This window comes from Panthera pardus, unplaced genomic scaffold (genome assembly GCF_024362965.1).
Source record: "Panthera pardus isolate Hobbes unplaced genomic scaffold, ASM2436296v1 HiC_scaffold_18, whole genome shotgun sequence".
Taxonomy (NCBI): Eukaryota; Metazoa; Chordata; class Mammalia; order Carnivora; family Felidae; genus Panthera; species Panthera pardus.
The window spans coordinates 7,072,940-7,088,785 of record NW_026526743.1 but is presented as its reverse complement, the minus strand read 5'-3'; the positions used below and the strand labels follow the sequence as shown (position 1 = coordinate 7,088,785).

At 45.9% G+C, this 15,846-nt stretch overlaps 1 protein-coding gene across 7 annotated transcripts; it reads right to left on the bottom strand.

Moving 5' to 3' along the window:
• Window positions 1-6,818: 6,818 nt before the first annotated feature.
• LOC109259255 (leukocyte immunoglobulin-like receptor subfamily A member 6) lies at window positions 6,819-14,868 on the bottom strand. Of its 7 annotated transcripts, none has more exons than XM_019436733.2 (8): window positions 14,510-14,868; window positions 14,269-14,304; window positions 13,818-13,985; window positions 13,373-13,672; window positions 12,855-13,136; window positions 12,250-12,549; window positions 7,276-7,323; window positions 6,819-7,134 (listed from the first exon to the last, which is right to left on the bottom strand). In XM_019436733.2, the coding sequence occupies exons 1-8, from the start codon at window positions 14,556-14,558 to the stop codon at window positions 6,998-7,000; spliced, it is 1,320 nt and encodes a 439-aa protein (XP_019292278.2). In that variant the 5' UTR covers window positions 14,559-14,868; the 3' UTR covers window positions 6,819-6,997. The 7 variants fall into 7 exon arrangements, with proteins under 7 accessions (XP_019292278.2, XP_019292274.2, XP_019292275.2 ...); XM_019436729.2 differs by having other exon boundaries at window positions 13,818-14,102; window positions 14,510-14,867; XM_019436730.2 differs by having other exon boundaries at window positions 7,276-7,320; window positions 13,818-14,102; window positions 14,510-14,867.
• Between the last annotated feature and the right edge of the window lie 978 nt (window positions 14,869-15,846).

The window sequence follows — 15,846 nt, the reverse complement described above, 5'->3', positions numbered from 1 at the left end:
GCAAATCAAACCCACCATGAGATATCACCTCACACCAGTATGGCCATTATCAAAGAGAGAAGAGACAACAATGCTGGTGAAGATGTAGAGAAAAGAAGATCCCGTACACTGTTGGTGAGGATATACCTTGGTGGAGCCAAGTATGGAAAGCAATAGGGAGTTTTCCAAAAAAAATTAAAAATGGAACTTCTAGATGTTCTGTTAATCTCACTTTTGGGTATGTATCCAAAGGAAATGAAAACAGGATCTTGAAGAGGTGTCTACACTCCCATGAACATATAGCTGAGACCTGGAAACAACCATATCAATTAATGCCCATCAACGGATGAATGGATAAAAATATGTGGTACATTATCTATCTATCTATCTATCTATCTATCTATCTATCTATCTATCTACCTACCTATCTATCTATCTACCTATCTTATTCAGTCATGAGAAAGAAAGAATTCCTGCCATGTGCAGGAACAAGGGTGGACCTTGAGGGCATTATACTAAGTGAAACAGATCAGACAGAGAAAGACAAATAAATAATGTATGATTTCACTTATGTGTGGAATTTTAAAAAGTTAAGCTCCTAGAAGCAGAAACAAAGAAGAGTAAAGCGGTGTTTAGCAGGGGCAGTGTGGCTGGGGGAAATGGGGAGATGATGGTCAAAGGGTACAAGGTTTCGGTTATAAGATGAATGAATTCTGGAGATGTAATGCAGAGCATAGTGATTATAGGGAATAATACTGTATTAAATCCTTGTAAGCTGCTTAGAGAATAGATCTTCAATATTCTCACCACAAATAAAGAGATGGTAATTATGTGATGTGAGGGAGGAGTTTGCTAAAGCCATGGTGGCAATCACCTTGCAGATTATAAGTGAGTCGATCAACACTTGTACACCGTACATTTTCACAACGTTTATTATCTGTGCTTTCACTCCACTGCACCTCCTTTCCCTTTCAGTCATCCTATGACTTGAAGCTGAAGTGAGTCTTCCGTAGGCAGCCTATAGTTGGATGTTATTTCTTTCTATCCCTCAGTCATGCTGTCTTTTGATAATCCATTTACGTTGGAAGTGGTTGCTGGTATGTGAAGACTTACTACTGCCATTTAATTAGTTGTTCTGGTTGTTTTGTAGCTTCTTTCATCCTTTCTTACTCACATGAGGGGATAACAGGATCAGAAAGAACAGATTCACAGAATGTCATATATGAGGAATTTTGATGTAGAAATTCCACAGGAAAGGGGAGCTACTTTTTCATCATGAACTTTCTCAAAATCCCCTCACTGGGGGCCAAGAGGAGGCCAGGCATGCTAGTTACAGTTCAATCTTGGACCTATAGGGGGGGACAAGAGACCTATAGGATGCCCACACTACCGTCGAATGGGTAGTGGTTGGATCCTATCTCTGAAGTAACCCTCATGTCCGTATTGATGACCTCCATCTCAGTTAAAAATTGTAGGGCAGAGGCCCTGTGACCTTTCAGACCAGATGTGAGTCTCACAAGACCCCAATTCTGCCTGCTCCCCACCAAGCCCAAGTCCAGAGAGTGAATCTGGCCCTGGAGCACGACGTGGGGGAGGGAGAACCGGGCCTGGGAGTTGGTCCAATTTCAGTTCTAGTTCTGCCTGTACCTCTTGTAGAGGCTGTGTGATCTGGGTGAGACCCTTCCCTTTCCTGAGTTCTGTAAATGGAAAGTTTCTTCCTTCTTTCCACCACCCTGGGAAACAACCAACGTTTAGTGAGTAGTTACCACATCTGGTCATGTCACCAAGCACTGGAGATTCATGTTCTGTAGAAGGATGGTGTTGATAGCCAGCAGTGTTAACCCTCTGACCTTAATCTAACCACTGCGTGATGAGCTGATCTGCATTCCACGTGGTGTTGTGGGTTCTTGGGATCCACTCACACACTCCCTGTAACAAATACGTTCATAGCTGAGTGGGAAGAGGCAGCGAGAGTTCTTTGTTGTTTTCAGGGCCTCAGAGGTTTGGGAAGTAGTCTGCTGTGTTCAGATGGGCTCAGTGAGTACATCCCAGGAGGACACATGTGTAATTATAACCTAGTGTGTGTGGTGTCTGGGGAGGGAGGAGGTGAACTGGGGTGAGTTTGCCTGTGAGGAGAAGCAGGCCCTGCCTGGTCATCAGCACGTGGAGTATCAGGTATAGACACGTGGGTCTCATGGGAGGAAGGTGGAGACAAGTGGGTGGGTTTTGTGCAGAGGAGGGTCGAGACAGGTATGTTTGGGATCATGAGAATAAAACAGTGCATCAAGGGGTGAGGTCTGGAGTGGGGACCAGAAGGAAGCTGATATGGTAATTCCAACATGATGTCTTGAGTCTTTGTGCTTTACTGTGGTGCTGGACAGGGTCATGGAAAGAGGGTTCCAGGGCAGAGCTGTCTGGACTGTCATCATGTGAGATGTGGGAGTGAGGAATTGAGAGGTGTCCCACACCTGCCTCGGTTGACAGGAGGACCCAATGGGGCTGTCACAGGCTGGGTGACCCCAAGAGAAGAAGGATGGGGAACACTTTTATAATACTGTTCACTGACTTGCAGAGGGAACCACCCCTGGATCTGGGCTTGGGTTTGTAGGTTTGTTTCTCTTTCACACTTTCTCTCTCTGACCTTCTCTTCCTGTAACAGCAGCACCTTCTCTCCATCAAAACCTGAGTCATTCCTGCCTCGTCACTGCCTCTTGTCCCCCAGATTAGCTCTTTGTCCACACTGTGAATCCTGTCTTTCACTTGGTGCAAAGCACAAATTGGAGGCAATTAATGCATATTTTCGTTTTGTTTGTTTGTTCATCCATATATCTGTTGGTGGACATTTGGATTATTGCCACTTTTTGTCTCTTGTGAGTCGTTTGTGAGCATACATGCGTAACTGTGTGCTTGATTACTTGTATGCAATTCTTTTTTATTTCTGTTTTTCATTGTGGTAAGAGCACTTATCATGAGATCTACTCTCTTTGCAGGTTTCTGTTCCACTAACATATTGTTTGCTACCGGCATGTGGTTGCACAGGGATTTCTAGAATTATCTATGTTGCAGAACTAAAACTTATGCCTAGAAGTGAAATTTCCTGGTTATATGGTAATTCTGGGTTTAACTTTTTAATGATCTGCCAAAGGGTTTTCCACAGTGGCCGATCCATTTCACATTTCCAAAAGCAAAATGTGAGGGTTCAGATTCCTCCACATCCTCAATGACACTTGTATTTTTTTTCCAAATTATAGCCAATATAGTGGGAGCGAAGTCGTATCTCATTGTGCTTTTATTTGAATTTCCTAATGATGAATCAGCTGAGACTCTTTTCATATGCTTGCTGCCCATTTGTGTATCCTGTTTGTGAAAATGTCTGTTCAAGCCACTTGACTAATTTTTTAAGTTGATTTTTTGTTTGTTTTTGCTGTTGAGTTAAAGGTGTTCTTTATATATTGTGAATACTACTCTCTGGTTAGATATTTGGTTTGTAAATATTTCCTACTATTTTATAGGCTGTCGTTTCCACTTTCTTTAATTTTTTTTTCTTTAATTTTTTTAATGTTTATTCATTTTTGAGAGAAAGACAGAATGTGAGTGGGGGAGGGGCAGAGAGAGAGGGAGACACAGAACTCGAAGCCGACTTCAGGCTCCTAGCTGTCTGCACAGAGCCAGATGCGGGGCTCGAACTCATGAACTATGAGATCATGACCTGAGCCAAAGTAGAACGCTCAACCAACTGAGCCACCCAGGCACCCCTGTCTTTTCCACTGTTGACTGCACATATATATTTAATTTTTATGAAATTCAATTGATCTGTTTTGTTTCTTTTACTACTTATCTTTTTGGTGTGATATTGAAGGAACTGTTGTCAAGTCAAAGTTATGAAAGTTTAGTCTATGTTCTTCTGTCGGACTGTAGAACTTGAGCTCTTATGTCAATCCATTTACAGGTAATTGTTGTGTGTAATGTGTAAGGATCCAGCTTCATTCTCTTGCAGGTGGATATCCAGTTTTCCCAACAAATTTGTGGAAGAGATTATTCTTTCTTCACTGACTGGTCTTGGTACCCTTGTCAAAAGTCAACTTATCATATGTATAGGTTTATATCTCATACTCCAAAAATGTTCCATGCATCAGTGTATCTGTGTTGATGCCAATAGCACCCTGTTTGATTACACTGTTTTTAGTAAGTTTGAAATCAAGAAGTGTGTTCTCCAACTTCACCCTTTTCTAGATTTTGGGCATTGTGAGTCTTTTGCAAAGTGTTTTAAACATGTTTGTTTATTTTTGAGAGAGAGCAAGCAGGGTAGGGGCAGAGAGAGAGGGAGACAGAATCTGAAGCAGGCTCTATGCTGACAGCAGTGAGCCCGATGTGGTGCTCCAACTCATGAACTGTGAGATATTGACCTGAGCAGAAGTCATACGCTGAACCGACCGAGCCACTGAGGTGCCCCCTTTTGCAAACTTTGCATTAAAGATTTGTCTTTTTCATTTCTGCTGAAACAGCCTTTGGGACTTTGATAGGGATTGAATTGATCTGGTAGATTGCCTGGGAGAGTAGGTATCATCACTTTTACCACATCACTTCTTCCAAGCTGTAATCCTGGGATGCCATTCCATTGACTTAGGTCTTTTCAAATTTCTTTCAGCATATTAAAAAAAAAAAAAACCTAACATGTAAATATTGCACCTTCTCTGCTTAATTCATCCCTGTGTATATTGGGTTGCTTTTATGATTGAATTATGTCACCCAAATGATACATTCAAGTCTTCATCCCAGGTACCTGTGAATACATGTTTTTTGGAAATAAGGTCTTTATAGATGTCATCAATAAGATAAGATCATATTAAATGAGGATAGAATAATCCTGGTTTTCATAATCTTACATTTTCACTCTCATGTTTGAACATAAAAATACACGATCATTTGCAATCTATTGGTGTATTTTTACAGATATAGAATGTATAATTTTGTACATCCTACATAGATCATAAGTTTTCTGTGTTTCCTCTTTTCTTGCCTGTGCATATAATCTGATGATGATTTTTGGTTAATATGAGTATCTCTTGTCAGTGTTCTTGTGAATTAATTCTGGTATGTATGTATAATCTCTAAAGTTTGTAGTTCACAGCTACAAGAGCAGTAGTACACAGCTACTAAAGTTTGTAGTTCAAGCTACAAGAGATCACAGCTATGTGTCTCTCGCTGTAAGGAGAGAAGTATAATCCCGTCTCTCAATTTCATGTAACTTGCATCCTACAAGTAATGTATTAGGTAGTGTGCTCACGTCCCTCTCCCATGATTGATATTATACTTTTTCTCTTTGCATCTCATCTGGATGTGCTGGAGCTTCGGTCTTGTGATTTCACTGAAACTGCCATAAACAGAAGTAGAAACAATTGTTACATTACACATCAAATACTGGGAAACACCAGTGCACTTTGGGGCCAGCAGAGTGGCATTAAAGGGATCCTATGTTGGCTTGTACTGTTTTGTGACATCAGTTCTGCACATGGCTCCCCATCGGGAACCTCACAGTGGCACTTTGTTATTGCTTATGAAGGGAGAAGATACACAAGAGACACTGGTCAATGCCACAAATTAGCATTTTGCACAGTGGGTTTCTCAGAGGCAGTGCAGACCAGGTGATGGAAGTGAAGTGATGCATAGAAGTTGTTGGGTATTTTGTGGATTTATCTCATTCAGGCTGCGTCTTTTTACCTGATTTATGATTCTTTAAAACAGCCTGCATTAAAACATGAATAGACACTTCTTGAAAGAAGACATCCAGATGGCCAACAGGCACATGAAAAGATGCTCAACATCACTCCTCACCAGGGAAATACAAATCAAAACCACACTGAGATATCACCTCACGCTGGTTAGAGTGGCTAAAATGAACAAATTGGGAAAATGTGGAGAAACGGGAACCCTCTTGCACTGTTGGTGGGAATGCAAACTGGTGCAGCCACTCTGGAAAACAGTGTGGAAGTTCCTCAAAAAATTAAAAATAGATCTACCCTATGACCCAGCAATAGCCCTCCTAGGAATTTACCCAAGGGATACAAGAGTGCTGATGCATGGGGGCAGTTGTACCCCAATGTTTATAGCAGCACTTTCAACAATAGCCAAATTATGGAAAGAGCCTAAATGTCCATCAGCTGATGAATGGATGAAGAAATTGTGGCTTATATATACAATGGAATACTACTTGGCAATGAGAAAGAATGAAATATGGCCTTTTGTAGCAATGTGGATGGAACTGGAGAGTGTTATGCTAAGTGAAATAAGTCATACAGAGAAATACAGATACCATATGTTTTCTCTCTTTTGTGGATCCTGAGAAACTTAACAGAAGACCATGGGGGAAGGGAAGGAAAAAAAAAAGTTAGAGAGAGAGGGAGGCAAACCATAAGAGACTCTTAAAAACTGAGAATAAACTGAGGGTTGATGGGAGGTGGGAGGGAGGGGAGGGTGGGTGATGGGCATTGAGGAGGGCACCTGTTGGGATGAGCACCGGGTGTTGTATGGAAACCAATTTGACAATAAATTCCATATTAAAAATAAATAAATAAATAAATAAATAAATAAATAAATAATTCATTTGATAATCTCAAAAAATAAAATAAAATAAGACAGCCTGCATTATCTGAACTGAAGGGATGGAGACCTCTTCATGGACCTCAAGGTACATGGTGATTAGAAGTGGAGGAAAATGGGTTACCTAAAACTGTGCCAGAGTGTGATGGTATATGGAGGTGTGGAGTATATCTACAATGCGGGATATAAGCTGGTTTCAGTGAAAGGGGAAAGACAAGAGCCAGTCAAGACAACCCAACCATGGTTGGGAAGGAGAGTCCACAGTTTAATGGCAGAACAGTCCAGGCATTTTCCCTGTACACGAGCCATGAGTCCTCCTCCTCACAATGACGAGTGAGGAGTTCACACGGCACAGGGCCCACATACTATTGCAGAAATTCCCAGGCACACTAACTGTTGGCATTGTTGTCTCTTGTGTTTACCTCCTGGCCTCATCTTGGATTCTCCTCTGACTGGAGTGATCCCGAAATAGTAGAATCCCAAGGACCACCAGAATCAAGCCAGCCATGCCCATGCGGATGAGATTCTCCACTGTGTAATCTTTGGAGTGGGAGTCTAGGAATTGAGGGAAAAAGAGGACACTGAGGTCAGGGAGACAAAAATTGTCCTGATGCTGGATGTCCACTCAGAGCACCCGCCTCTTCTTGACAAGACTTCACATTCCACACCAGTCCCATGACAGGTTCGCCTACTCACCACTGTTGGGGTCTGACTTGTTTTGTGATGGGAGGATGGTGTCAGCTGCTTTTGGGAACCAATAAAAAGTGGGGGAAGATGAGAAGCTGAATGAACTCAAACTTATCCCCTGGCCTGTGGGTTCTTCTATCTCCCCCACTTCTCATGATATAACTATTATGTAGTCCCTAAGCATACCCTCTGTTCTCATTGGATTATTTCTGTCTCCCTGTGTTTTGTGAATTGCAACTTTCTTCTGACTTTTTGGAGCAGAGCTTTGCTGTGCAGAAACACTTGAACCCCTGTATTCTCCTGTTCATTCTAGGTACAGGACCATGCAAGGTAAGTTGTAGGTGTAAAAGCTTGTATTTATTCAACAACTGAGCACCCAGGATCCATGGATGAGGGGTTGGTTTTCACGGGAACCTGAATTTCAGGTGCACAGAAGGTTGAAACTCTGGGGAAGGTTCCCTTTCACTCTGTCTCCAGCAGCTTCCTTCCTCCAGGTCAGACTTTCAATCTTCACTTGCAAATTCCTCATCCAGATGTTCTTTCATTAAATCATTCTTCATATAGATAGGTATACTTACAGTGTGACACATACACACACATATGCAGATTCATAATATTTTCTAAATGGTGTTATCAACTTAGTGGGACATTAAATGGTATTTCTGCCTTGGATTGTGATTCTCTGTGAGCCTATGTATGCAGGTAGTTCTGAACAGTGTCACAGAGAAGGCCTCACTTGGAGGTGACATTTCAGCTTAATCCTTAATAGGAGAAGACTGAAGGGAGTCACATGAGGACCAGAGAAGGTGAGTCACAGGCTTTGGGAAGAGCAGGTCCTCAAAAAGTTCTAAGCATGCTTTTCAGTAAGGAATGAAGCCATGTCTGTGGGTGTATGAGGGTCTAGAAGAGAACAGGGAGGTGGCATGTAGGGGCCTGGTGACACGAAATGGACCAGGTGTGACAAGATAGATGAGGGAAGTTCCATCATCACCATTATCATCACCATCCCATCATCACCATCATCACCATAATCACCATCACTGCCATCATCAGCATCATTATCACCATAACTACAATCACGGTCATTACCACCACCATGTTCATCATCACCATCATCATCACCAGCTTCATCATCATCAAAATTGGTATCATCACCTTCATTATCATCACCACCACCATTATCATCATATTCATCACCATTACCAGCATATTCCACATCATCACCATCATTATCATCATCATCATCACCATCACCACCATCATCACCATCACCACCGTCATCATCATCATGACCACTATCAAAATAACCACCATCATATTCAACATCATCACCATCATCATTGCTATCAACACCACCATCATCATGACTGTGACCACTTTCATAATCACCACCGTCATATTCATCATCATCAATATTATTACCATCCTTCTCCTCCTCCTTCAATTCCTCCTCTTTCTCTTCTTCCTACTCATCTCACTCTTTCCTTGTGTTTCTCTCTTTATCTGCCATGAAGAACTCTAGAAACTGCTGTAAGGGTTCAAGGAGAGAGGACTAATTATTTGATTTTTATCTTAAAATATAACCTTTCTTCTCTCCATATAAATGTCCAGAACCAAAGACATCACAGTCTTGATCTCAAAGTCGTAAGGAAGAGAAAATCAGTGGTGTTAGCAAACTGGGTGAGCAAAAAATTTAGGTAATCCTTCAACTATATTTTAACTGCTTTGACCTAAAAATGAAAAAAAAATGATTTCAAAAAACAAAAACCAATTTCAGGTCACTGCTTTTTATAATCTCCATGTAAAAATTTTGAGTAAGCTTATATAATTCAGAAAGTAAGAATTAGGTGCCTGGGTGACTCAATCAGTTAAGTGTCTGTCTTCAGCTCAGGTCATGATCTCATGGTTTGTGAGTTCAAGCCCCACGTCAGGCTCTGTGCTGATAGCTTGGAGCCTGGAGCCTGCTTCAGATTCTGTGTCTCCCTCTCTCCATGCCCCTCTCCCACTTTGCACTCTGTCTCTCTCTCTCTCAAAAATAAATAAACATTAAATTGAAAAAAAAAAGAATGAATGACATATGTCATCAGAGTGTTTGAATGATAGATGTCATAGAACAAGTCAAGAGCCTTCAGTGTATCTCACCATGGCCAAATTTAAGGAGAAAATATAATTGTTCATGAGATGTTCAGTTGTCTGAAGAAAAATTCCTTGTTCGTTGTTTAAAAATGATTTTTTTCCCTAATAAACCCCTGAAGTAATGGAAAAATAAACTGAAATAGATAAGTCAGTAATTCTATGCTTAGAAAATAGAAATTTTTGCTGTGTTTGCCTGAAAAGAATTTGAGAGATAAAAGAAGGTATTTCCTTAAAAAGACCTTCACATCCATCTTAACATTTTACGTTGATATCGGTATCATGTGGTATTTAATGCAAATAGAATATATGTATAATCTGGCAATTAAGAGGCGAGATTTCAATTTTCTTGTGATGGATGTAATTATTATCAGTAAGTCAGAAGGGCTCCATTGAAAAATAATTGATTTCTTAGAAATATAAAATAAAAATTATAGTAAATAACATTTAAAACCAAACAAACCCAAAATAGACAAATTAATAAAAAGATTTTTAAAAAAGCAAACAGGTGACTGACTAAATTACTCCTGGGAGCCGTGTGTGGCCCCACTTGGTCTCGGTTGTGCCCCGAGCGGCACAAAGGCCCCCAGGTCTGCACAGGGGGCATCAGAATGGTGCCCACAGGAGGGAAGGCTCTTCTCTAGGGGAGTGTCCCATGGAGGCTGACACCACAGTTCAGATTCTGAGATAGAGGCATCAGGAGGTGAGTAGGAGGCCTCTGTCTACTCATGATCATCCTCATTCACCCACGCCTCATCCAGCCCACCTAACTCTCATCTCCGCTGAAACTGCAGAATCAGGGACACCTGGTGTGGAAGCCCCTGCTCTTTCCACCCTCTCCTGGGCTGGACCCTCCTCTTTGGAGGCCTCCAGATCCACACATTTGTCACTGTCTCAGGCTTTCCTAAAGGCTGGCTCTGAGCTGATGGAACTCAGAAAGGTCATCCATTCAGATGAGATTCTCTGCTGTGTAATCTTGGCTGTTTGAGGCTAGTGAATGTGGACAAAGTGATTGTTGTGATCAGGGCAGACTGAAATCATGCTGGGATGCCTGTGTGTCCACTGTGTCACCTGCATTCATTGACAGAATTTGAACCTGTCAGCCCAGTGCTATAATCAAGAATTTCTCCTCACTCATCTTCTTGGAGTCTGGCTTGTTTTGTGATGGGCTGAGGGTATCAACTACTCATGAGAGTCAAAAATAGAGTGTGGTTGAGAAGACATAGGAATGCATAAGTAATCTCTTCTCTCATGTCGAGGGAGTCCCTGAAACTAGCTAATGACAATCTCAATGCCTGGAGGGAAGCATCTCCAGCGTCTCATCTTCCATCTAATTAGGAGGCAAAAAATAAACATTTGAGGCTTCATTTTGCTCTGAGAATCAGGAGTGTGATGGAGTGAAAGTCTGGGTACCTTATCATTCCTTCACATCAGCCAGCTCCTCATCATCCCTGATTTGTGACTGTATTATTTCCAAAGCAGTTTTATTCTTTGACTATCAATTTATTCTTTTTGAAAATAAATGATGGATTCTACACCACACATCAGGCATTTTTTTAGGAGCGAGGATTACCATAACTCACATTGCTTCTAATTATTCAGTTTGTCATCTAGGTATGAAGACTGATAAGAAATGCAAAATAAAGATAAGTGACAAAATAAAAATGCAGATGGACACATGAACAAAAATATAGAGAGCTACAGATATGAGATAGGCTTTGATCAAATGACGACAGAAATATCAAGAAATAACAAGTACCACTCAGATGGGAGGAGAGAATAGGAAACATGAAATCTTATGAGAGATGTTTTGAAGGATGGCCTGGTCCAGCTGACAATCGGGTGCTCACGGAAATTGGGGAGAAATCCAGCCTTTCCCTCCTTCCTTTCAAAAAATGTCCGTGGTTACTGAAGTCCCAAGAGAGAGGAATCCCACCGAATTTACTGACACCAAAGTTCAGAACCGATTTAGTCTTTTAAATTGGGGATGGGATTCTGCCTTTGACAACTGAGAGAACAAACTCTCAGATCTGAGTAGGATTTTGTCAATGTCTCAGTGAAGAGTGGCTGAACTGACACAACCTGCGTTATGACTTCCAGTGAACCCCCATCCTCCTGACCAGAAAATGAGAGACGCCCCTACTCTGCCCTTCATATTGTGGACCTATTTCCATAGGTGCCACGATCCTCTTAGTTTCTAGATATCAGCACCAAGGACAGAGGCGGAGTCTGCTCTTTTCTCTGCACTCAAATGGGCTTCTTCTCCCTCATGCATTTCCCCTCACACTGACTACCACCCAGTGGGCACCAATGAGCTCAATGCAGCTGCACACATGAGGCCCCTCCCTTCACTTCCCACCTCCCCTGGCCCCAGGTCCTGTGGGAATGGCCTCTCTGTAAATATTCGAAGGGCAGAGGAAAAGCAAAGTTCAGCCTAGGACTGGGGAGGCTGTGTTTCCTCTAGGCTAAGAAGATTCTGTTCCCGGCAGACATGAGGATTGTCCATGGGGGTGACGCTCTGCAGATTCCTAATGCTGTCTGGAACAGGAAGGAGGCTGTGGGCTGTGGTCCTCATGTCCCCCTCAGCACCACTGCTCTGCTCAAAGCTCGTCCTTTAAACTCTTCAGTCTCCTCCCTGCAACCACCTGGTGCTGCCCTGTCCCTCTTGTGGCGGTAACACATGGAGACGGCATGGGGCTCCCCATCTTTTCCATCCCCTGTGGGGAGGGATCACCCGGTGGCTGATCCCCCTGTTATTCCTCCTCTCCATCCCATCCCAAAGCTGTCTCGTAACAGGGCAGTGACCCAAGTGTCTGGGTCCAAAATGGACACAGAGTCTGGGTTCCTCACCTGAGACCAGCAGCTCCAGGGGGTCACTGGGGTGTGACAACAGGTAGGGAGAGGTGCTGGATGAGGTGTAGCACCTGTAGGTCCCCTCATGGTCTGAGGTCACAGGACTCATGTTGAAGTTGGCCTGATAAGGTGCAGTTGTGTCCTGCAGACGAATGTGCTGGGGAGGAGCAGGTGACCCCTCCTTGGACAGGTAGAAGGTGTCGAGCCAGATTTCCGAGTGACACTGCAGGGTCACACTCTCTCCCCAGGACACTGAGGGCCCCGGCTGGGCCGAGAGGGACGGTTTCCTGTACAGGCCTGCGGGAGGAAAATTCATGACCTGTATAGATCTGCTTCCCCCTTCACACACCCTTGACCCTGAGCTGGGTGATGACTGTCCTCTCTGCTTGGACTCTGTGTGACTCCCTTTCAGCTCCTCTTGTCTCTCTTATGAGTGTCCTTTATTTCCTTGGCCCTCACTGTCCGTTTCTCAGTCTCTTTCCTTAGACCACAGCCCCATCTCAGCCTCTGCTTCTGAGTCTCTGCCTGGATCCCATCACCCCAAGGGGTGACCATGTGTCCAGGGCCCTGAGCAGACTGGTCAAGGGGAGGGGGCTCCTCACTTGTGATCAGGATGTCCAAGGGGGCACTCGGGACCGACCATGTGGAGGAGAGGTTGTGTCCACCATAACATCTGTACTGGCCCCCGTGGGAGGGGGTCACACAGCCCAGGGATAAGTTGGGGCTGGGCTGCCCATCTAGACACACGGGAGGTGTGAGCCCCTCATCCTTCATCAGAGCGAATGTGTCAAATCCAGCCTCAGAGTGACACTGGAGGGTCAGGTTGTCTCCAGGCTGCACTAGTGAGCCCAACTGGGCTAGGAGGGTGGGCTCCCTGTAGGCGCCTAGACGGGAGGGGACAGAGGCACCAGGGGATGCACACCCCACGTTGGCCCCAGGGCCTGAGGCGAGGCTCTCATGAGCACCCCCCTCCACCATAGCTTCCATCTGTCGTCTGACTTCAGGAGGCCAGTGCCCCACCCACTTTCTATCACCCCCAGGACTCCACTGGGCACACGGCTTAGGTCAGTCATTTGGGCCCAAGAAGTAGGTGGGGCAGGGCAGGGCAGGGGCCCCTCACCTGTGACCTGAAGGTGCAGAGGGTCACTGGGGAGTGACCACACATACGGGTAGGAAGCTGGAGAAACGTAGCACCTGTAGGTCCCCCCATGGGAGATGCTCACGGGGCCCACAGGGAACAGTGCCTGCCTCTTCTCACGAGGGAACTTCAATTCCAGGGGTCGGGGTGCGTCAGCTCCCCCCTCCTTCAGCAGACGGAAGGTTTGCCATGGGTGCTGTGAGCTACAGGAGAGGGACACGTTCCCTCCTGAGGCCACCACGGGGCCTGGGATGGCTGAGAGGGAGGGTGGGCTGTACACTCCTGCGGGAGAAGGAGGGGCAGTGTTAAAGGGGCCAGCGCCCCACGTACCCCGGCGTGGACAGTGAACGAGAGTCCCCTGAGGCCACACTCTGTTCCCTTCCACCTGGAGGAGGGGCCCCAGGGGAGGGGCCAGCTTCTGCCTTACCTGTCACCACCAGGGGCAGGAGGTCACTCCGCTGTGACCAGCTGTTCCTGCTGTGATATTGACACTGGTATCGCCCTGCATTGTGCGGACTCATGAATCCAAGGGAGAAACTGGCCTTGTTGCTGGAATCCTGTGAGATCTCCATGGACGTGGGTTCAGAGACCCTCTCTTTATACAGATAGTAGACATCAGCCTGGAGAGATGCCTGACACCAGATGGTCACACGGGTCCCACTGGTGACATTGGGGCTGGGGTCAGCCCTGATGGAGGGTTTGGGAAGGTACCCTGGAAAGGAGTCAGATGGGGAATTGCAAGGGTGCCCTTCTCCCCTGTTTCCCACCTGTCACGCCAAGGCCCCTCCCGGACTGGTCACCATCAGCCCAGACCCTCTGTGCCCCCCAGCCGCCCAGCGGGTTGTTGGGTGGAAACAGGAGGTCTGGGGAGCACTCACCTGCCTGTACCTGGTCCCATGGACCCCGACACAGCCCTGGAAGAGAGTTCCCTGTGAGAGTGTCCCCCCACCCGCATGTAGCTGTTCCAGGCCCAGTCAGGTCCAACGACCACGGGGGTCACTCTCTTGCCCCCAGAAGTCCTGCCCCCAACATGCCTCCCAAGTCCTGAGGTCTCTCAGGGCCCAGGGCCTGGGGGCAGGGCGGGAGCCACCCATCCCTCCTCTTGTCCAGAAAGCTCACCGAGACACAGAAGGGCGGTGAGGGTCTGGGTCCTGACGCTGCCTCCCATGGTCCCAGCGGTGCAGACAGCTTAAAAGTCCTCAGACTCCACAGGACAGACACATGCACAGGGTGTGACATGGCCCAGGCTCTGTGGTCCCCATCATGGGTTCCTCACGAGAGGCCTTACAGGAAGGGGAACACCCCCTCCGGGGCCTTGCTCTGCTCTCCCTGAAGGATGCCCGACAGCAGAGGCCCTGCGACCTTTCAGACCAGATGTGAGTCTCACCAGACCCCACGCGACCCTGCCGCTCTGCCTGTTCCCCGCCAAGCCCAAGTCCAGAGAGCGACTCTGGTCCCGGAACCAGAAGTGGCAGGGGGAGGTCCTAGCCTGGGAGCCGGCCCAATTTCAGTTCCAGTTGTGCCTGTGCCTCTTACAGAGAGAGGTTGTGTGATCTGGGTGAGACACTTCCCTTTCCTGAGTTCCGTAAATGCAAATTCTCTTCCTTCCTTCCACCACCCTGTCAATCAACTAACATTTAGTGAGTAGTTACCACGTCCAGTCATGGCACCAGGCCCTGGAGATTCATGTTCTGTAGGAGGATGGTGTTGATAGCCAGCAGTGTTAACGCTCTGACCTTAATCTGACCACTGTGTGATGAGCTGATCTGAATTCTACATAGTGTCGTGGGTTCTTGGGATCCACTCACATAATCTCTGTAACAAATACATTCACAATTGGGTGGGGAGAGGCAGCGAGAGTTCTTTGTTGTTTTCATGGCCTTGGAGGTTTGGGAAGAGTCTGCTGTGTTCAGATGTGCTCAGCGAGTACATCCTGGGAAGACACACGTGTATTTATAACTCAGTGTGTGTGGTCTGGGGAGGGAGGGGGTGAACTGAGGTGAATTTGCTTGTGGGGAGGAGTGGGCCCTGCTGGGGCTGGAGAGGTTAGCTCAGCCTGGTGTCAGCACATGGAGGGCCATGTGTAGAGACATGGGTCTCACGGGAAGAAGGTGGAGAAAGGTGGGCAGGTCATGTATGCACGGGAGGGTCAGTGACAGGTAGGTTTGGAGCCATGAGAATAAAACACTTCATCTGAGGTGAGGGTTGGAGTGGGGACCAGGAGGAAGCTGATATGGTGGCTCCAACATGACATCTGGAGTCTTTGACTACACTTCACTGTGGTGCTGGATGGGGTCATGGAGGAGGGTTCCAGGGCAAAACTGTCTGGATTGTCATCATGTGAGATGTGGAAGGGAGTGAGAAACTGAGAGGTGTCCTACACCTGCCTCAGTTGACTGGAGGACCCAATGGGGCTGTCATAGTGTGGGTGATCCCAAGATGAGAAGGATGGAAAG

Bases quoted from the DNA above. Each gene is read 5' to 3' on its own strand.
- LOC109259255 (XM_019436729.2), bottom strand. From the start codon at position 14,558: ATGGGAGGCAGCGTCAGGACCCAGACCCTCACCGCCCTTCTGTGTCTC. The intron at 14,305-14,509 runs GTGAGCTTTCTG...ACTCTCTTCCAG, and splicing joins CACCGCCCTTCTGTGTCTCG to GGCTGTGTCGGGGTCCATGG. The intron at 7,324-12,249 runs GTGAGGAACCCA...GGTTCCCAAAAG, and splicing joins CCTGGAGCTGCTGGTCTCAG to CAGCTGACACCATCCTCCCA.